Source organism: Onychostruthus taczanowskii, unplaced genomic scaffold, assembly GCF_017590055.1.
Source record: "Onychostruthus taczanowskii isolate IOZ18803 unplaced genomic scaffold, ASM1759005v1 scaffold4, whole genome shotgun sequence".
NCBI lineage: Eukaryota > Metazoa > Chordata > Aves > Passeriformes > Passeridae > Onychostruthus > Onychostruthus taczanowskii.
Window position 1 is genome coordinate 18,747,070 of NW_024501459.1, and position 22,515 is coordinate 18,769,584.

Genomic DNA, 22,515 nt, shown 5'->3' on the forward strand with positions numbered 1-22,515 from the left:
GATACAGAATTCAAAAATAACAAGTTGTAACAGAAATTAGGTGTGGAACTATTTACTGCCATTCTGTGTGCTGGTTTGTGTTTTAGTCCTTCTGACTTGCAAGTTGTCTTGGTTTTATTTAATACATATATGTCCAAGTTTTGCTCCTATCTTGTACTTGTCCCTCAGCTGCTGAATTTCATTTTGTCCCTCTTAACAGTTATCACCTTTTGCATGCTTTTCTCTTACTCACATCTGAACTTTCTCTTCTTTACATGTGGGTTTTGAAGCTTTGTACTGCAGGAATTCCCTTTTATCCAAAGAGTGCAGTCAGAACAAACTGGATTACCTCATTTGTCCAGAACTTCTTAAAAATACTGATTTACCTCTTTTATCAATCTTTCCAGCCATGATTATTCCTCTTATGTGAAACACCTATGTAGTACCTGGATTGTAGAAAATAATTAATTTTGGAGTTTATGTGATATTTAAGCATTGTGTCATACTGAATGAAGTTGTGTTAAATAGTCTTTTAGGAGTTCAGCTGAATCATGCATATGTATTACACAGCACATAAATAACCTTTGAATAATAAAAAAAATCTAATAGCTTTAACTTGTTGGCTCAATGGAATTAAGCAGCAGCAGATCCCTGCTGTTGATAAACTAAACTTGAAGCTGGTATGTGTTTCTAGTTACATATAGATAAAACTAATTAATAAAGGAGTTGCTAAATATTTTTCTCCCATATTTTTTTCAGTACCTGCCTACTTTGTATTTGTAGCAGAACTGGTTGGTTTGACTGATCTTCACTATGAATTCAGAAGATCAAAAATAAAATTATAATTGTGGATTAAAGTGTTCTCTCTTCTCCCATCTCTTAGATTTCAGTGTTTCTCTTGTCACACAACTGCTTTGGTCATTATATCCATGGTCGCTCAGTGCATGGACATGCAGATACCAATATGGAAGAAATGAATATGAACCTGAAGAGAGAAGCAGTAAGTAAAAGTATTCACATTTATATCTGCTCAATTATTTATTTTATATAAAGACCACACACCTTTGCATTATGGATCTGCAGTTGTGCACTACTTGAACCATGTTACTTAAAGATAGCAGCTGTTAGTATGTAAATATATGACTAAATAGTTCTTTCAACTAGCTCTTCATCTTTTTTTTCCCTTCACTATTTCATCTTGTTACTTCTTCACATTTCAAAGATATAAAATTCCTGTTTCTCTACAAAGTTTTTTTTTTGTGGAGTTAAGAACCTTCTTTTCAATATTTAAGGTCACCTTTTCAATATTTAAGGACCTTTTCATAAGGTCACAGCCACATTCAAAAAGGTGCATACCAAAAAGCTTTCATAAAGATACAGATCTGAAACACTAATACAGAAACTTGTAATCTGCCAATCAATTCCTTTATTCGATCTCTTCTACTATGGTGATACAACCCATTCTTTACAGAAATTAATTTGCATAAGTATTTTTGCGAGCTTGTCATATGTTGTATCTTCGCTACAAGATCAGGCAAATATAAAATGTCTCATACGAGATCAGGGGCTGCATTAAATTTCGTGACATCTTGTATCTTTTTAGGGACAAGTGCGAAAGTACCTTAAATAAGGATATTGCTATTTCAATGCTGAGTGGACAGAAAAAAATATAACTATGTGAACATTAAACCTCAAACTCTGAAATACAGAGGAATCTTATTAATAATGATTTTGATTTAGGTATTCCTACAATTTTTTTCCTAATTGCTTATTTTAATGTAATTTTGGGAAAAGCAGGGGGTTTTCCCCATGAAGGTGTCGAACTTTATTTTCTTGCGATTTCTGAGATTTATTAAATGTGATCTGAAGAAGACACAGAAAAAGTAAGGAATCCAAACAAAGAAACAAAAAAAGTGAGACAAGTATAGAAGAGATGATAGACCTAAAAGAAAGATCTTCAGAAAAAATATCAGAATATGTATTATTAGAAGGTAATGAACCGAACACAGGTGAAAAGAGAAATATGATGTTGTGACAGCAGGGGTCAGGATTTCATGTGCTAAGAAAATCTTGCTGCAGTAGAACAAGAGTGCAGTGATTTCAAATATTTAGAGATATTAACTATTACCTATACATGAGAGGAAATTAAAAGCTTTTGACTGTTTGGGGTCTATGAATGACATTAATAATGTTAATTTACAATTGCTTTAACTGTATAGGAAAATCTGTGTAGTCAGAGAGGTTTGTTACCAAACACAGATGGCCAGACATTTCAGATTTCCATTTCAAGAAAAATGCGACTAAACTATGACTGGATTCATGAAACCTTAACAAGAGTAAGTGAGATTCTGGTATCCTTTAAATGTTATTTAAAATATGAAATTTCTCTGTTAAAGTCTTGGTCTTGTTGTATTTCAGAAACGTGGTCCTGCCAGGCTTTTGGACTCATCTGCAAATACTTTTGAACAAAGCACAAGGGCCTACAACGCCATGAACAAATTTCTCAGTTCTTTCATTGATCACGTGTGTATATTGACATTACTATATTAAGGAAAATATACTTAAGGTACAGACTAAAAATTGTAAATCTAAAGGACTGCAATTCTTCTTTAAGCATATGTACTTTAAGATTTGTTGCTAAAGATTTTATGGCATCCAGAACAGTACTTCATTCAAAAACAAAAAACAATCAGAGTGCTGTCCAGCAGTGCAGACTGCACTTAAAAATGACAAATCCTTTCTTGTTGTGTACTTGTTTTTGTCTTGGAATAGACCAATGGGTTTCGTTTCATTCATAAAGGTCTAAGTAGCTGTACTTCACTTTGTAGCAGGTTTGAAATCATAAAATAAGAAGCGTTGTTTTTCTTTTTCTTACAGGTTCATAAAGAAATGGATTATATTGTCAAAGATAAGTTGCTGCTTGAACGAATTCTTGGCATGGAGTTCATGGAACCAATAGAGAAAAGTATTTTTTATAATGGTAAAAAGATGTGTGGTATTTGTACTATTTTAAGTATTCTGGTTTCTGTGTAGATTTCTTTCCCAGGATTTACAATCTAAAATGGACTTCACTGCAGGGGAGATCACTGAATGACTACTTGTGAGGGAGGTAGTTAAAAGAAGTTCTTTAGAAACTATAGAAATCCTTTTTATAATTTGTTATTTGACTGTGATGTTTTTTATTTAAGGTAGCTGAAAGTTACAGATGTGGTGCACATGTTTATGAAATTCATAATCATAAGCATTGATAGAAATACACTGTTTGATAATCTAGACTGCTATGGTCCCAGAAGTTTAGATATAAATCAGGATTTCATGGCACTGAAATACACAATTTATAATGAAAATACATTGTTTCAAATCAAACTTCTGTTGGACATTTTTTGAAAAAGTAGGAAAAGGGAAAAGCATATGTTTTCTGTAATTGTTTGTATATTCTTTTCTCTTATAGAAGTGGGGTTTTTTGATAAAATAAAGAGGTAGATAAATGGGCTAGAGTACTTTGGCTGTGAAGAAGGTATTTTCACCTTAAAATACCCATTTTCTGCTGAACCATTAAACAAAAATAATTCAAACCTCTGAACCTCCTCCTAAATAAGCCATTTAGCAAATGTTTTTATGATTTTGTTGAGTTGAGGCCAGAGCTAACAGTTACTAAAAATTTCAGTGACAAGGAACCTATATCTTCTTCTTGATTTAAAATAACTTTTTAAAATAATCTGATTGCAATTTCAGGGGTAAATAGAATTGTGTTTGACACATGGGTTACCTATTGTGTTCGTCAGTATGATGCCATTTTATAAGTGAAAAGTTTGTATTATTTTTAGTAGAATGACAGTAGTATCTCTTGTTGCCATAGAATGTCATAAATTGCTCTATCTCTGCTCTATCTCTGTTTTCTTACCAGCTTCCTTAGCATGGACTGATGAGTTCCACAAACCTGCAACTCACAGAAATACTAATTTTTTTTTTAAATGTTCTCTTTCCATAGATGAAGGACACTCTTTCACTGATGTTCTCTATTATGGCAATGAAACAACACTGCTCATCTTTGATATCCTGTTTTTCTCAGTGGTGGATTTAGCTTCCCAAAGTTTTGTTTTAGCAGCTATTCTAACATATTTGCAACAAGAGGTAAATTTCAATTTAAGAACAAAGTAATGTTTTTAAATGGGAGTCAGTATGGCAGTTTAAATAGTTAACTAGATAATAAATGCAGTGAGTTAACAGTGTGCAGTCAGAGAAGATGATACTGAAACCTTAGGAAATGGGTTTTTTATTTATTTTGTCAAATGGACTTGTGAGAAATTCATTCTGTGATTCACATGGTGATCCTGAATGAAGAGGTTACAAATAATTTTCAACAGAAAACAAGAATATCTGTTAAAATTGATCTCACATAATTCTATCATAATTTAGAGTGAAAAGGTAGTGGGAAATGTTTTAAAAATACTAAAGGAAATTAAGCACCTAATTAATATTATTTGCGATTTAAAGATGATCTGAAGTTACTATTTATGTTAGATACTGAAGCATACTAGTGTAAGTATTTCTTCATTAATACGTGTTTTCCAAAATGTTCTTAGATATTTAGGTTTATTCGTAATACACTTGGGCAGAAGAATTTGGCATCCAAAACCTTGGTGGATCAAAGATTTCTCATTTAATTGAGAAGATGAAAAACTGTTAAGGATTTAATAATGGAAAATATGAACATGATCAAAGCGTCTCTGACCTGCAGATTAATTGCAGTGCACTTTTCAACAATAACAATGTAATGGGTTTGAAACTTGTCATTTTTTATATTGTGTGCTATTAAGCTTTATTTTTCTGTATTTATAGGGTTTTCTTTTTTAATTTGTGAGCACTAAGCCATGGGTCTTTGAAAGGAAAGGTACATGCAAATAAGACAGAAGTAAACTTACTGGTTTTATTATTAGAATAAGATAAAAATTATTTTATGGATTTTGATAAGATATGGACCACTGACTTTGAGGCAACAATTAGAGCATCTGATTGACAGGAGGGATTGCCAACTCTGAAATTCTCTGAAAATACCTTAAATATTCATTCTTTTTTTAAAGTTATTTTGAGGTGTAATGTTTAGCAAATATATGTCGAATTTTACACAGCACAGGATTTGTTTTGAATTAAGTAATTATTTCAGGAGGAATTTTTAAATATCACTTATTTGCAGCAACTACCACTTGATATTTTAATGTTTCTGTCTTGTGTCATACAGTATTGTGTAATTCTGTCTCTTCTCTTGGAGTTTTTCATTGTTTTTCTTGGGTGTGGCCTACACATGACATCCCAAACATGCATTTGAGGTACAGTTGTGTTACAGTGCTGTAGAAAAAGAGGCTATGATAGAGCAGAGGAGATGGCCTTCAGCATTTGGGATTTGTTCTTGATCTTCTGTCTTCTGATGCAAGATGTTCAGAGAAACAACAGTAATTATTCTGTTCACTTTTTCCACACAAGTGAAATGGAAGCAAATAATTAATTTCTTTTTAGAATTGTTTTCACAGGTGCTCAGGGTCTCTTAATTTTCTGATTTTATTATCTTTATATATAACAGAGACATAATAATTTTACTGTCATTGTATTTTTGGAATTTAGACAGATTAATAATTACTCAAGTGCCCAGGGAGATTGTGAATGGCCTTCAAATCACCTTAAACTGAGGTGTCTACCTCCCATTTTTGTCACTAAAAAGTCTCCCTATCTTTTTATACTTAATGTTTTTTCAGCAAATGGTTAAACATGAATAGTGTTTGCTGGGTTTATGGCTGTTACTTGTCTTTAGATGACTCAACAAGGGACTTACAGGAGCAAAAATATCAGTCATCTCACGTTTATTCTGAAACAGACTGAGGACATGACTAGTTGAACTTAGCAGATTTCCAGTGCAGATATGCTTATCTGAGTTGAAGCAGCATTGCATTTCAGATGTTTTTTGGCTTCATAAAGGGGACCATGTTCTCATGTTGGTACCATGTCATATCATACTAAACTGAGAGTAACATGGACATAAATGTCACAGTCGCTATTGCTCCACTGCATTTGCTTTTGGTGTTGCAAAGCCTGTCTCTTGCTAGCCCAATGTGTAGTTGTATTGAGTGAGAGAACGTGCCTGCCAGTAAGGCTGTGATCAGAGAGATAACTGAAAAGCTGATTTGCAGTGGGACATCCATTTATTGATGTGCAGTTTAGCATGGGCATTTCCATTTCATGATTTCCTTGCATCTGTCTACTTATGGACACAATTCTTAGTTTGTTGGTATACACTATGCCTCAGAAAAGGTGGTTTCTAATGGAATGAAGTATTCAGGATAAATAAAATTGAGATTGTTGCATTTATGGTGAATGTAGTAATTAAAATATCTGTTAGGTTTTGCATCTGTTTAAACAGCCAAAAATCATATTTCCACTGAGAGCCATGACTGTATGACCACATTAGTTGTGAGGTTTCTTGTCAGTGATCTACTGAGAGCCAAAAGTGTAAATTAAGCTAAGGAGCCATCTGACAAAGCGTCTGCAGGACATTCACAAGGCAAAGTTAGCCTCAGCTGGTGTCCCATGTATTTCTTTGGTGGATATCTTTGCATAGCTTAACTAAACTTAAGTCCTTACAAGGCCCTGCAAAGTCAGTTTATGAGAGGAAATAAAATCTTTGTCATTGTGACCATGTTTACTCAAGCTAACAGATGTGACTAAAGGGGTGTAGGGAGTTGCTGTGGTCCATTAAAGAGCGAGGGTGACCCTGGTGCAGTGCCCTAATACTGATCTTCAGGCCAGGAGAACTGTGAATAGAACTGCACATTGCTGTCAGTGGTCACAGGCACAGGCTTGTTCTCTCTGAATTCTGGTGATGTGTTCATGGTCATGAAGTGTTTCTAGTACCACACCTCAACCTTACCTTCGCCAGAGTGGTCAGATTCATGACCAACTCCAATCAGAGTAACTAAACTAACTAGACTTGGGTGAATCAGAGAATGTCTGAAAGCAGAACAAAGATGTGGTTGTGCCATCTGTAGGTGTGTGGTTTCAATTCGGTTTTCATCAGTTCAGTACTTGCAGAAATGGAGACGTTTCAGCATGGGGGCTCTCACTCTGTACCCTGTTCTCAATGCTTGTGCTAACCAGCTACACTTCTCCATACAAAACTCCTGCTTTGAGTTTGCTTTAATTATGCTATGTCTTTAATTATCTGCTGCACAGTAGGGCACGTGAAAGCTTTAATGGCCTTGCATTTTGCAAGAAATACTGCTAAAAGCAACTCTTCTTAACAGATAAATGATAAATTAATCTAAAAACATCCTGTCAAAACAGTTCAGTCACTTGGCCCTCTCTTTCTCCTCAGTGTACACGCTACTCTATTTTGTTTTATTTTTCCAGATCATTTGTCTAAAATGTTAATTTTCCTAGCATAGGCACTCTACATGATTTAGGAAATAATTACAGGAGTCAAAAGCTCCAGGAATTCAAAGAAGCTTTTCTTTACTGTTGCTGTCCAGTGAACACTTGGAACAGGTTGGCTGAGCTTTGTTCCCCTATTCCTTGATATTTGTTCAGGAAATATCAAACTTGATATTTGTTCAAGAAATATCCCTTGTGGTTGTACTTCCAGCTTAATGGTTTTTATTTTTTAAACATTAATATGGATCTACAATGTATTGTTCATGTGATGAGTGTCTTTCAGGTTTCTAAATGTTCTGTTTGCCCACCTGGCATTTCAGTCTCTCCTGTCTGTTTCTCTGAGCAATAAAAAAATGTCAAAGATTTGAGACAGGTTTTTTTCCATTTGTTAATTGAGTTGACCCAAACCTATAACGTTTCTTCTTCCATGCACATGAGATTAGGGCCAGAGGCTGCTGCTGGCTCTGCAGTCCAGAGAAGCTCTGTCAGAACAAATGTGAGAAAGGGGCTTTGCAGTTTGTGCAACAATGGAGTTCGTTTAGTTAGTATCCAAACCAATTAGTTTTGTATAGCCAAAAGTAATAGAATGAGATGGTTGTTTTTTGCCAAGTTAGATACCAAACAAGTTATTTCTACCAATAATTAAAATTTGTATGTACAGACAAAGTACAGTAACTTCGGAAATACGTTAACATTTACAGGTTTCATTTACTGGCAAGGACTAGCCATTTTACTACAACATTCATTTGAATGGTAGGGGTGGGTGTGTGACTGAGCTAAAGCCCACCAGAGGTGAGAATTGGTGCCGGCAGCATGCTCAGCTTCCACCTTCCATCAGCTGCTGCAGCACAGCCTAGCCCAGCTCGAGGGCTGTTGGTTTGTTTTCAGGCTCAGCAGGAGTGTTTGAGCAGTGGATGAAAGGGACAGTGAGACTGTGACACACTTCTAAGAAAATCACAAGTAAGTAGATGGTGGAAGGAAGTAACTACCTAACCTCTCAAAACTGGTCTCCCTCAGCATACCTACTTTGCCCTAACTTTTTTTCTCTACCCAGTATCATGCCCATTTCTCCTTACCTTTGCACTAATTAAAAGCACTGTTGAACTCTCCTGTGCCCCAAGCCACTGCCTCTGTCACCTCATCACTGTCAGCTGAGAGGCAGATCCTGCCCCTCTCTTCCTACAGGTCTGGCAGCCAGGCTCTGCCAGGGCAGATGTTGCCTTTCTCCACTTCCATGGGCAAATGAGGAGAGATGTGACCTCAGCAGGAGAATGCTGCCAAGCTGAGCAGCACTGTGTGCCAAGGTGTGCCTCAGGGTTGCAGCACAGGTTCTTTGGTGAGAATGAAAATCCAAACATAGCCTTAAAAGTCAGTTTAAAAGCATGACATCCCAACTTCCTTGTATGTCTAAAAGAACTAATAAAACCAAGATGCCTCAAAAAAACCCTGATCTTTGAGCACTGGCTTCCTCCAGCTTTGCTTCTTCTTTTGCCTACATACCATCTCCATCCCAGAACCCTCCCTCCCTCGCTGTTACCATGACACAGCAGACAGATGAGCCCTGTAAGAAAGTCACAGCCTTGCTGGCCGACCACTGGCTGCCAAAGGGAGCAAGGCTGTGGGTGGTGTCCTGCACAGTTACATTTTACCTTGGTAGAGCTTCAGTGAGCTGTGATGGTCTAAAGGCCTGACCAGCTGTATCCCACTCTGTTCCAACCTACTGATCCTCCTTGAGACTTGTCACCCCTTTGGTTTTCCCCTGTGACTTCAGTCACAGCAGGAGTAGCTCCAAGCCTGGGAGCTGAGAGAGGTAAGACGGCCCTTGGGGCTAATGAGGGAATATTTGATGTTCAAAGCTCATCTGTGGAATAGCTCTGCAGAGGTCAGGAGGCAGCAGTGGATTAGCTGACATGGAGAATTTCCCTTTGAATGTTCAGAATTGTTCTTTTGTTAATCTGTGAAAGCTGAGCCCACACCTGTCAATCTTCTCACAACCTGTGGTGTTCATGGAATCTAACCAGAGGCTGAATCTGAGCAGAGAGAAGGAAATGTACTTGCCATAGCATGAAAGCAGTTATTCCTAGAAAACCTGCAGGAATTGAGACAGATCTAGATGATTTATTTCAGTGGTTGGGTTTTTTACATAAGTGCTTTTTATTATGGAGTTATCAAATTTCCATTTTACAGGTGTCAGGGTGGCAGAAAGGTTCGTGCAGTATGGAGGAAACAGGAATGGATAAAATGACCTGTAACCCCATGGCCACCATAATCTTCTCACCCTGGTTTGCAGTTGCAGGAAAATAATCCCCTTCAAATCATACAAGAAATAAGTCTCCAGTTCTTCCTGCAAATGCTGAATTGTGTTATTTGCTTTTGGCTTTGCCTGATCTCTGGGACAAGAAGAGTGGCACCAAGTGACCTCCCAAGCAAACAGCTCAGTACCTCCCAGAGCCTGATTCCCCTTCCCATCCATGCCCTGCCACTGGCAGCCATCCTGGGATGAATAAATTTTGCACTTTCACATGCTACAGTTCCCCCTGAATTCTGTACACACTCCATGGAGCTGATGGGGCAGCATCCCTCCTATGCAGCCTCTTGGAGGATGGATTTGGGCACTGGCTTTGGGGCACATCCCCAGGCTGCTGCCCCACCTGCACCAGCCCTTCTCCTTTTCAGGCTCTTCCTTTTCAGGCTCACCTGGACCAGCAGAGAGCCAAGCCCCAGAAACATTGTCAAGGGGACTGCAGGAGTTAAGCTGAAATCTTCGTGTTTAATAACAGCTGTGCTGGAAACTTGGTATTTATTGCACTATCCTGGAAGGTCAGAGCAGCAGTGACATCAGGAGAGGGACCCCTCAGGTGTTCATTTCTCCTAAAAGCATACAGTCAGAAACCAGTTTCTGTTTTTTCAACAGTTTGAGATAGGAAAGGAAAAGGCTGCATTTCCTATTTGCAATGTTTTCTTTTTTTACAATTACAATGCAGTGAGTATTGTGACATGAGGCACCCAAAAGCTCAGTGGAGAAACTTGATGAGACACTGGGTTCTCCCTACATCATCCTAAATCCACAGGGACAGGGAGGAACACCTTTTCATAAGGATGGAGGCAAAGCCTGACAAATTAATCTGTGTAGACATGGTTATAGTTCTAAAAAAAAAAAAAAAAAAAAGATAATATGATAATATGGCTGCCTGGCTTGCACAGGCAGCTGCAGCTCAGTGGTGGCTAACACTGATCTTACTGCATATAATTTCTCTTAGGTGACACCCTGTCATTGCATCTGCAGAAACCCCAGCACTGTGCCCTTTGGAAGGCAACACAACTGAATTCCTCTGAAGGCTGCAGATGCTGTGATGGCTCCCAGGGATTTGTGAGCATGGTGAGGGAAAGTGCTGGGTCTGAGACCTGTGGATCAGGACCATCTGGTCTGGCAACAGGAAGAGTAGGATCCTACAGCAATGCTGTCTGGTTTGCAGCTGCAGCTGTGCAGCTGTGACACCCCTGTTATACAGGTTGTAAGGAAAGGTTGGCTGCTCTCAGTGAGGAGGTTTTGCGTCCTCACCCCAAATACTGTGAGCAAACCACAATTTCCTCAATCTCTCTAGCTGTTTAGAGCTACTATTGCTCTCCAGTGGTTTATTTCTGACAGCCTGAATAAATGCAGAGTAATGCTTTGATGACACACTTTGTAATAATAATATTCATTGCGCATGCTCAGCAGACACGAAGCCAGAAGAGACCATGAGGTAATGGAACCTCCCTTGGTGGCCACTCAGGGCTCTTAGCTCCTCTGGCACAGTCACACTGATTCCCCATCCCTTGTCATCAAGGGGATCGCTGCCTTCTCAGCAACCATTGCCAGGGAAGGGCTGGGATTCTTTACAATGCAATTAAGTAGTAGACATTTAAATGTATCTAGATGGGAGAACAGAAAGGAGTTTATCTGCTCTGGGGAATGACTTCTATCTCCTGCTTTACCTGGGAGAGCTTGAAATAGATGTAGTGGGTAAGGGCAAAATTTAGAGAATTAAAAACTCCCACCAGTGCTTGCCATGCCATCCATAGTTATAAAAGATGTACTAGAAACCACAGTGTATAATTAGAGGAGGTGGATGTTTTCACATTCTCTGCCTGTGTGTATGCGGGAGAGTAAAAGCCCGGCTGCTCTTCACAGCCCTTGTCAATCTCTTGGCTCAAGGATGGCATCATAGACATCTGCAAGGAGCACAGGCCAGGTCTGCAGATGCTTGTGCTTGGAAATAAACACCTCTAGAACTCAGCTCACAGCTGGGAATCAGCCTCAGTGCCTGATATTACCTGTGCAGTGGCACTGAAATGGATCTAGCTGGGCAAGTGGCTCAGAGGGCTGTTGGTGAGAAAAGAACCCTGGCAGGGTCTGCTGTCCTGCAGGGCTAGGATGATGCTGGTGGCACCAGGTGAGGAGAGGAAAAAGTGGAAGAGCCAGGCCTGGGCAGAGGTGCCCGGGTCAGCAGGCCTCAGTTTTGCCCAGAGACACCAGAGCAAAGCACAGCACCAGCCCAGGACCATGAGCTCTTTCAGCTGTTTCTGGCACTGCACAAGAACAAGGCAGCCCATTCCTGTGCTCCTCTGCAGCCCCTTTGCCGCAAGGAGAGCGTGCAGTCCACGTGAATGCTGAGCACACGGCACCGCCCCGTCCCTGGCTGCCCAACCCGCACACCCAACCACCCAACAGGGGTGAGCTGGGACTGCAGTGAGGGGCCTGAGCCAGGGCAGCAGAGACAATCACCCAGTGATGACACCTTCTCGTGTGGTTATGTATTCAGACCTTAGCCAAGAATTGCCAGAGTCTCTTGTCCCAGCAAATGAATGAGAAAGGCATTTCTTGAGAAAAGTGCCTACAGTCCAGGAAGTTGCCATCTTCCAGCTTTTCCATATGACAAAGGCACAGGAGATCCATGGTACAGAAGGCTATATGCACCAAATTAAACTCTGTGGGAGGATTGGAGCCATCAGCAAGGTGGGGAGTAGAGAGCAACGTCTTGTAAGGTCTGGGTAACCTCAGAGTGCACTTTCTTCCTGCAAACCACCTCTGCAAACAAACCCGATGGTTCCCAGCAGGGTGGCCCACGCTGGCAGGTTAAAGGCACCTGGCCTCCATGTGTTTGCACCATTACCCCAGGAGTCAGTAGGGACCAGTGACCTTCCTGGCCCCAAGTCATTGCTTAAGAGTTTAAAGGAGGGCTGTAAGCAATGATAAAATGCTCCAAAGGTCATATCCCTCTCCAGACTCTGGGGACGCTGCAGGTCTGTGTCTCCTTTGTTGCCAAGGAGTGATTTAGCTAAAGGAAAGGGAAAATTGCCCCATTTGCTTTATCTGGAAATGCTTCTTCAAAGAAACCCACCAAGCACATGCTGAAACTCCACTGGTGGCCTGTTCACCCTTGCTGTGTCATAGCACAGGCTCTTGCACAGTTTGCTCCCAAGATAATTACTTTTAGGGTTAATTTCTGAAGAGGAGAAGGTATTCATGCTCCCAACAAACTACACTGTTAAACAATTTTCCTCTGGGTTTACACGCACATAAAAAGGTTTTACTCAAGTCAAACCTGGAATAGAAATGTTTCAGACAACCTCCTTGTTGTTTGCTCAGTCCCAGAGCAGTGCTGATTTAAGAATATTGTCTTGATGGTAACCTGTTGGAAAAGTTTAAAATCCTTTCACAACCTGAGAGAAAAGGAGGCCGCTCGGTGAAGGTTCTTTCTGGCAGTGGCAGGGGCAGTGGCAGTGGTTAGCACTCCCCAGGCAACCATCTGTGCTCATTCATTCTGCTGGAAGGCTGCACTGGCCCATCATAGGGAAAAAAAGAGGGTTCTAGAAAGGCACAAATTAAAGTAGCTGGCAATTCCCCTTCTGCCTGTACCTGAGCATGAAGGTTTAAATGAGATACAGCTTTACAGCAATGATTTTGGAAGGTTGTGCCAGTGCTGGAGCCTTGCTAGGGTTAGGCTGGCTCCTGGGTCAGGGGGGTGCACTCCAAAAATGCAGAAGAGAGCTGAAAGGGGTGATGTGTGCAGGGCCACCTTTGGGAGCGCGTAAAGCTGCGGGACAAAAGGCACACTTGTGCAAGCCGTGGAAGCTGAAGGAGGAAGGGCGTTTTCTGGCATGCCTTCCTCCCTCCAGCCGCTGCTCCCAGCGCAGCCGCAGCAGCGCTGGCTCAGCCCCGCGCCTCCCGCCCGCCGCCCGAAGCGCCGCTCTGGCCGGGCAGCGGCGCCTCAGGGCCGCGGGCAGTGCGCAGCGGGAGCGGCTCTGCCGCCAGGCCCAGCTCTGCTCAGCAGGAACTTCTCGCAGCTGCTGGACGAGGAGCCGCAGAGGCTCTGGGCAGCTGGCCCGGCCCCCGAGGGACAAGGAGCAGTTGTCGCGCTGGTCCTGGACACGCTGCTGGGAGTTGCTTGGCTGTCGCCCCAAACTCCTGTTCACTTCCAAGCTCACAAGTCCACTCGTTCATCCTCTCTAAGGACACTTCCTCACCTAATGCACCTGCGTATTCCAAACACCACATCTCTGACTACCAGCACACTGCAACGCTCCAAGTGTCCCCCTGCCCTTGTGTCGCACAGCAGCAGTGCCACCCGCCTTGCAGTCTCTTCAGGGCTCAGGGCTGACCTCTGGGCAGCTCTGCTCCCACCATCTTGTCCACTTACACTCAGTTGCTGACAGAAGTCAGGCCAGACAAAGCCAAGCTTTTTCTTGGACAGAAAGGAACTACAGGACCACACTTGGCCCAGGGAAATTCTCCATCCAGGAACAATACAGAACATTATTTTGTTTCCTGGGATAGAAAGAACTGAGCCAAAGAGGGTAAAAACATATGGGAACATAGGAGAAATGCCTTTTGATGAAATTAGCTGTTGTTTTCAAAAAATACCTGGGTTGAATACTGAACATTTGATGTGGCAATTTAATTTATGTGATGCAACTGCAGCACAGAGAGTTGGGGATACCCACAGAGAATGGTGATTGAAACACTCCAGAATACTCCCAAATAGTTTGCAAAATATTGTATGACCTCTTTGCCATCAAATATCTGCCAAGCAGTTGGATATCCCTGGCCCAGGCCCGCTCTGTGCAGCCTGCTCTTGTACAAGGACAAGTCCTAGCCTAAACACTGCCTTCCCAACAGCGATCCCAGTGCTGCCAGCAGGGTTTTAATGCTGAGGATTCTTCAAAGTGAACAAAACTGTGACCTCCCCTGACCACCCATCCATCGGCTGTGTGTCAGACTCTTTCTGCTGGCTGCCACGGGACCAAAGCCAAAGGAACAGCCTTCCACTTCTGCTTGTGACAATCTCCCCACTGAACCAGTCCAGTTATTTAAGTGCCCAACAAAAGCATAAAATGTATCAAAACAGCACAGGAATAGGATCTCAATAAGGGAGAGGCACAAATGTGAAAGTAGTCTTAATTAAAGTAATCTCTCTGCAATTATCTCAAATTAATGGTCATATTGTAATGTGGTGCCTACAATAATCTGAGTTAACGTTCTTTTATGTATACATTATATATATTGTTATATGGAACCACATGCAAATCACTTCACGGTTATCAGCTTGTCGTCATGCCTATATATATCTTACGGCTTTTATTCAGAACGTATGAATTGAGGCAAAATAGCTACACCTTACCAAAGCCCCAGTTATTTTAGATCAATTGTGATCAGAAATACATTTCCATGAAAATATGGGCCACCTGCATACATGTACATTTCCTGGTCAAGAACTCAGTCAATTCAGGGGTTAAAACGACATTTCTTCTCATCCTCAGCATAGCAAAATATAAATAGACCACTTGTTTTGCTGCTCTGCTCTGTATCAGCCACAGAGGGTCCAGAAGTTAGTGCTTAGCTGGCAATTTTGGTGATAATGAGGGAGGCAGAGCAGCCTGTTCATTTACAGCCACATCACCTCTGCTGACAGAAGTAAAAATGGGCTTTTGTCAACATCAATAAACAAATTAGAAACTGCTCTGGAGAGACAGAGCTCTGGTAGCCACATTGCGTCAACAGAGAAAGGAGGGGAGGGCCAGGCCCTTCCAGACACCGGCTGCAGGGGATGTGAGGGACCTGGCTGCCTGTAACGCTGCTCCTCCCTCCCTGCTGCTGCCCTGGGCTGCCTGTAATGCTGCTCCTCTCTCCCTGCTGCTGCCCTGGGCTGCCTCTAACGCTGCTCCTCTCTCCCTGCTGCTGCCCTGGCGAGAAGGCAGCCCAGGGACCCGGCCAGGCACAGAATGAGCAGGCTCCCTGGACAGGGTGGCTCAGAGTGTGCTGGCCTGGCTCCCACTGGTCACTGCTGCTCCACCAGGGAATAATGGATGTCCTACAGCTGGTGGGAATTTTTGTCACAACAACAGGCTTTTATCAGAAAATGCCAGTTCATCAAATTCAGCAGGCTTTGAACCAGCAGAGCAGTTTCTAATGAACTTCTGGGGAAAAAAAAAAAAAAAAAAAACAGATTATTTTCAGGACCTGCCTCATTCCTTTCAGATGTCTTGAGCTGCACAGTTGCCAAGAACTCACACATCCACACCTTCACAGGGCTGCTAATATTTCAGACTTTTTATTTTCCAGGGATGAGAAGACTGGAAAGGCCTAGCACAAAGAGGGCTTATAGGTTCCTTCAGAACAGGACAGAGCCTGGCATCCTGGAGGACATCCTGTCCCACCAAGGACATAAAGGCTCCAATGCCCAGGGAACAAGGAGCCTGGACACATTGACAAAGACTTCGATAACACAGAATGAAATTCCTGAACTAAAGGAAGTTTATAGGAACACCAAACCCTAAACCAATTAAAACTCCAGGATCTCCATTCAGGTTTCATACTATCAAAACTTCATTTTGAAATGGAACATTTCCTTTGTTGTCTGTGAGGAACAGACCCACCACCTGTCCTCCACCCCTGAGAAAGGAGAATGCTTGTGCTTTCTAAGTCTTCATCCTTTCCTCTCACTTCTTGGGGTATCTGCTGGTTTTCCTGAATATTTCTTATGGGAAAATACATTTCCCTCAGTGCTGCCTTCATGGTATTGAGGGCACAGAATTTGTTGTTTTATCCAAGTGCTTATCTCCCCTCTGTTTGATGTTTATAAGGGCTATTTCCAATGATTTCCAAGGTGTTTTAATAACAGGTGTTGCTTCCTTTGTGTATGACAGAGTGAAATTGCCTGTATGAGATCCAGAGATAGGGCAAATAAGAGATGCACTGCTCTGGCTATGATAGTCTCTTCTGGATAAATGTTTCTTTCCACCACCAGGGTGAGACTGGATGTCCAGTTGGGTGGGTCATTTAATGCTGCTGGAGGGAGCAAAGGCTACTCTGTGCAGTCCAAGGGCTTTTCATACAAGGTGACAAGTCCACAGTCCTCACTGTCTTACCCGTGCAGAGCTGTGTGGATGTCTTTCCAACCCTTGGCTCAGAGAAAACTGGTCCCCAGAGCTCACACTAAAGGTGACATTCAGGGCATTTTGTACACATGCAGGTGCCTAGCTCTGACAGACACACTTCCCACACCCCAAAGGCACAAGGCACACACTTATAACCTCCCTCACAACTTGAAATGCTTCCATTGCTGTTTCTGGATTGCTACCTGTGGCTAACCATCTGCTTAGTTATAAGGACCAGCTTGAAGTCCTCATTAATAACCATGTCAGATACCCACACATTCCTCCAGTGCTCTGGTTCAGCCTCACATGGTCCTGGTGGGCTAAGGAAGCACCAGCTGCAAAGGGTGCCAGACCCAAGCTGAGAGCAGAGAAGGTGTCCCATAGTTCCATAAGGTTTTGAGGAAAATCACTAAATGCATCTTGTTTCTTTTGCTTGAGGGAAGTAAAAGCAGTGAGTGACATAGGGAACAACAAGAGAACAGAACATGAGGAAGGATGATGGGGAGAGAAAAGGTTTCCCCATTGTCACCACCAAGGCTTTATACCTACAGCAGGGATTATGAGATCATAATGTCAAATATTCTAATGTCAAATAAATCATAGCCTCATGCATCACCCTATTTTTCTTACAATTACTTGATTACCAGATCACCTTGTGCATTAAAAGCACCTGCCTCAGGTTGTAGTATTGCATCTTCAGCAGAAACAAGCAGAAATCCTCACCATGCTCAGCATGGTGCTTTTTCTTGGTCAAAAAAACATCAGAACCACAGGCAGCTCAGATAACAATGCTGCCCTCTGAAACCAGGTGGCCACCCCTTAGAACAAATGTAAAAAATAAAATGTTAAGAAGAGGTTAGGATTCAATAAATGGAGAGACAAACACTTTGATTTGAGGACTGGCCTGTCCTTTCCCCATGCAGATGGCATAGGTTTATTGAACTCAGAGACAAAAGACTGCTCAGTCCTTCACCGCTTTCTCTTTGGTTGTCTGCTTTTGCTGTGTTTGCTGCTGGCAGAGCAAGTTCTGCACTCAGTCACTCACATCCAGTTGTCATGAGAGCTGATCAAAACCTTGCACAGAGACCTGTGCACAGAACACGCCTTTACTGACTGACCTCCATCTCCAGCACTACTTCACTCTGGGCCTCGCCAGATTTCCACCACACGAAAATTCGAAAATTTGGTGCTTTGATTTTGATTAAAAACATAGCTTTAATTCTACTCATAATTTTGAAGAACTATGATAATTTTAACAGAGCTTTTTAAAAAACCAAAACACATGATTTTTCGTCTTCTAATTACTGCATCAAAGCTTGAAAAATTATAATTTGCTACAGTCCATGTTTCAGATGAGGAGGGCTCAATGCCAGTTTGCCATTGGGGACTAAAGATAAAGCAAAGATGAAAGAGAGTAAATGCAGTCTTGTGTGTTCAGCACCAGAAACCAGCCATACTGTTTCAAGACATGTTTCAGACACAGCCACGTGACTGTTTTGGAAAGGAAAACTCAGCTGCAGTTTGAGAGAATTCAATGCTAACTGGAGCAGTATCACTCGCGCTCTTAATGGAACTTTATCAGAAAAACAAAACCATCCTTAATATTCCTAGCACAAACCAGGCATGAATTCAGAAATATTTTACCTCTGAGTAACTGTGGAAATGAGCCTTTTCCACCGTGCATTCTACTGCAGTGACTCACCAAGGAGCTCAGCCCCCAGTGTAAGGCATCCTTGCACAGTGATCCATCAGGAGCAATGCTCAGCCAAGCATATGGCATCACAATCACAGGTAGCAAGCAAACTGAAGATTTATTTCACTATGGGTATGAAACGCATATTTCATTATGTCCACTATGCAGATGAGCTGGGCATATAACTTCAGAGAGCTCAATTACAATAGGAAAGCATGGTGAATGCTGTTTTTTCTTAAAGTTCTACCAGTATTGTATCAAATATTGAAAACAAAACTCTGTTCATGTCAGTTCGTGGTGGCTTGTGCCAAATGACCAGGGGATCCTGACTGTAAGGCACATACATGCATAATCCTGTCTGGGAAAAAATTACAGGAAAATATTCACAGGACAAAAGTTGGCCTTACCCCATCTTGTACTGTGAGTGTTCCCTCCCACCCACCATCTTGGGAGAATAAAGCATATTTATTCTCACACTGTATTGAAGAGGAGATGCTGATTGTTTAACAAATCCTATGATAACACATACCTTTAAGCTCAAAAGGCACAGCTGGATGATGGAAAAGAGCCAAGACGACAAGCAGACCTGCTTTCCTTGCTCCCCTTTGCTTCAACCCAGGTCAATGGCTCTCCTTGTCCCAGCCCAGCCACCCCCCCTGCCTGCTCTATGAGCAGAATCAATTCACTGAACCAGCAGCACATAACGCAGGGGAGGGGGAAAAAATCGCTTTTTACAGCACAATTTCTAGCTTTGGAAGTTGTATTGTCCTGGCAAAGGGTCTGTGAAGCATGGCAGCCCACACAAGGAAGGGGGCTGGGCTGCAGGTGAGGATGCATTGTCGCTGCTGTGTCGCGGAGCTCCTGCCCCATCCTCGTGAGCAGGGGACGCGTCGCTGTCTCCGGTGGGCACTGGGCAGACCCAGATGTGCCAGCTCTGGAGTACCCACCTGCAGGGCGGTACGACCCAGCTCCCAGTCTGCTTTGTAATGACTCAGGAGCTGACAAAACGCCTGAATCATTGCCAGTTATTCATGTGTCATTTTTGATGTGTTGGAAAGCAGCTCATGCAGACAAGTTGTTCTGTCAGGAAGACATACCCTGTTGTTCCTCAGCTAGGGGAGAAGGCATTTGATTTTCAGCGGATATTACATGAAGTCATTGACAATTCCTGCTTACCAGCCACCATCCTGCAACCTATCCAAACCACACAGAAGTCAGTGTTAAGACCTGCCAGCTGCAGTCATGTTGGAATCTCTGTTTTTTGTCAAAATAAATGCCAACATAATGCAGGTCTTTAGATGGAATGTATCCTATATAAAAGGAAGCCGTTGGTGTACCTCTTTACTTGGTGGTGTATATTTTTGCAATGAATTAAAATGCCAAGCTGAATTTTAAGGACAAGGCTGAAGATATGCACAGAAGGCATTCAGGAAGTACCATGTTGCTCACTGGTTTTGGGGAAAACAAGACAATGGAAAATGTCCCTCATCTCACATTTCTCAAGCATTTGTAAGTGAAAGTGCAGGATCTTTCACACCACAGTTAATTACAGAGATGGAAATGTGTCTCTCACTGTACCAGAGCAAGAGAGGCAAGGTAAGAAACCAGAATTACAACACAATAGTGCCAGTTTCTGAACTCAGCTGTAACTATGGCAATCTTCATTCACAGTATTTAACTGAGACTGTAGAGTAATAGTGCACTTAGCAAGCTTGAATAAATCACTACCTCACCAGCTTACAAACATTTTAAAGACATGAACTTTAAAAAAAAAAACAAAAAAAAACCCCAAAACTTTATAAGAAATTTGTATTTGAAGAAATCATTTGACATTACATCTTCATTGCCTGTTCATGTTGACTACAGGGACTTGGTTTTTCAGAGTAGCCAAGCATTACGGGAGATACATTTAAAGAGAACGGGCAAAAAGAAAAAACCTACAAAATTAAGTATTAACATAAATTCTAATACAAAGTCCTGTTACTGTGCAATTACTGTCAAAAGCTGGTACTGTCAGCAACAGTATTTTAGTTTTCCTTGTATAAAGTCAAAAAGGGACACTGGGCCAAATTCTCTCACTTATGTGTGTGTTTTCCCCTCCCACCTTCACTGGCATCAGCAGCCTCAGCTTGCTGCATTGTCACAGTTCCCAGTGCTCCCCATATGTAAGCTCAAATAAAGGAGTAGTGTGGTATTAACAGAAAACAAAACAAAACAGAAGAAATGGATCAATATAGCCCATTTCCTCTCCACATCCAGCTCCCCTGATGTTCTGGGCTGTCAGGGAGTGTTTCACTCACCAGCTGCTCCCAGGTATGTGGTACAAGCCTGTTTATCTCTGCTTCATACAGCATTTTTCTCTATTCTTCTGGTGCAGAATGTAACTGACAGAAGATAAAGCAAAAGGATGAAAAAGAATAATTTTCAAACAAACCTTTCTCAATAGAGGTGTTTGGTTTGAGACAGCCAGTGAACAATTCTTTGCTTGCTATTTATTATGTCCAAGAGAATCCAGAAAATGCTCTGGATGCTGTATTTATTTTAATGTTCACTATACCAGTGCATCATGTAGAGCAACTGCACCATACACGTGTTTGACAAACACTTACGCTAATCCGTGGCCACACAAGTTTGGTTAGTGGTGCTTGGATGCAACAAAGAAGGCATTTCTAGTTCACAGGGATGGGCACATTTCTGGCAAGAGTCATCACTGAATCCCAGCAGGGTCAGGGACATCTGGCTTCCCAATATCACACTACATCTGATTTGGCCTTGGTAGCAAGACCAAACAGATTTGGCCACAGTAACAAAACAAAAGGTACAGGTGGCAAGGCATTGGCAGAATTACAATTGCAAGAAAACACGAAAATGTGATGGTCTGCACTGTGAGTGCTGTAAAGATGGCCTTAAGGAATAACCATGGAAAACGGTACAGTGTGGGAAGAGACTCAGTTATGCTATAATCCCTTTCCCCTTAAGCTTTCTTTGAAACCCTTTTTCATTTAATTATTTTTTTTTTTTTTTTAAGAAAGACCTATCAGCAAGGCAACATTTTAAAACTTTTCTTTATGACATGATTGGAATGTTTGGCTGTCGGCCTTGCTGCAGTATGTGTTACAGGCTGAACACTGTGCAGCAAGTCCCATGTCTTGGAGCACAAGCTGGGCACAGGGAGTGCACTTCTTGTGCACGTGGGAGCCCTGATTTTCGCTGTCTGGAAACAGTCCAGAGTTGTCAACGACGCAGATTTGCTAATCAAAACTCCACATGGCTGAAGGACACACACACACTGACCTTTACTACAGCCCTGGGAATGCTACAGCAGCCTGAAATGACTTTCTAGAGTTGCTCCCACTGTTTGAGTTCTTTGCAAATACTGGCAGCGATACTGTGCCTCCAAACAAAGCACCTTTTAAATATGTACTTTTCAGAGAGAAGGGAGGAATTATCTCTGATTCAACAGGGCTTTCAGATACCCTTTCCAGATTACTACAGTGGTTTCATTCAGTTATGCGGACTTCAAATTAAAAGTTAATGAAAACTAACACTCTTCTTATTTCTCCTGAGGCGCATTTGCTCTCCTATTCAGATAGCTGAGAAAAGTAAGTCAGAATAAAATGCCTCCTTGTCTGACAAAGGGTGCAGGGATTCTGTGAACTGCCTGGCAGCAAATTCCTGCATCAACACCGTTGCTGTAATTTTGAATCAGTTGTGCTCATTTTCCAAGTGTGCTTTATAGCCACCTCCCACGTGGCAACTCATGAGCAAGTAAAGTATCATTAGCTCTGATGGGCACCCTTTGTTTTCCCAGGAAATGACTAAATGCTACCCTCAAAAAGCTGACCATTGGAGAGAAACTACAGACTCATGTTTGGCACAGAGTGTGGTGTTCGCAGCTGTACTGACTGCCTGCCAGGAGCTGTCTGCCTACAGAACATGCTGTCTTCCAGCTGCTCGACCCAAGATAGTCCAAGAGGTTAAGAGCAGTGTTAGACAAGTGA

At 42.0% G+C, this 22,515-nt stretch overlaps 1 protein-coding gene across 1 annotated transcript in view; it reads left to right on the forward strand.

The window, feature by feature from the left end:
- The window catches only part of TMEM67 (transmembrane protein 67), a 32,291-nt gene extending 24,573 nt beyond the window's left edge, over nt 1-7,718 (forward strand). Inside the window, exons 23-28 of the mRNA XM_041413045.1 lie at nt 863-979; nt 2,199-2,315; nt 2,398-2,502; nt 2,857-2,959; nt 3,971-4,113; nt 4,566-7,718. Coding sequence (XP_041268979.1) covers nt 863-979; nt 2,199-2,315; nt 2,398-2,502; nt 2,857-2,959; nt 3,971-4,113; nt 4,566-4,646 — 666 coding nt within the window. The 3' untranslated portion in view covers nt 4,647-7,718. The remainder of the gene's footprint in view (nt 1-862; nt 980-2,198; nt 2,316-2,397; nt 2,503-2,856; nt 2,960-3,970; nt 4,114-4,565) is intronic.
- The last annotated feature ends 14,797 nt before the right edge of the window (nt 7,719-22,515 follow it).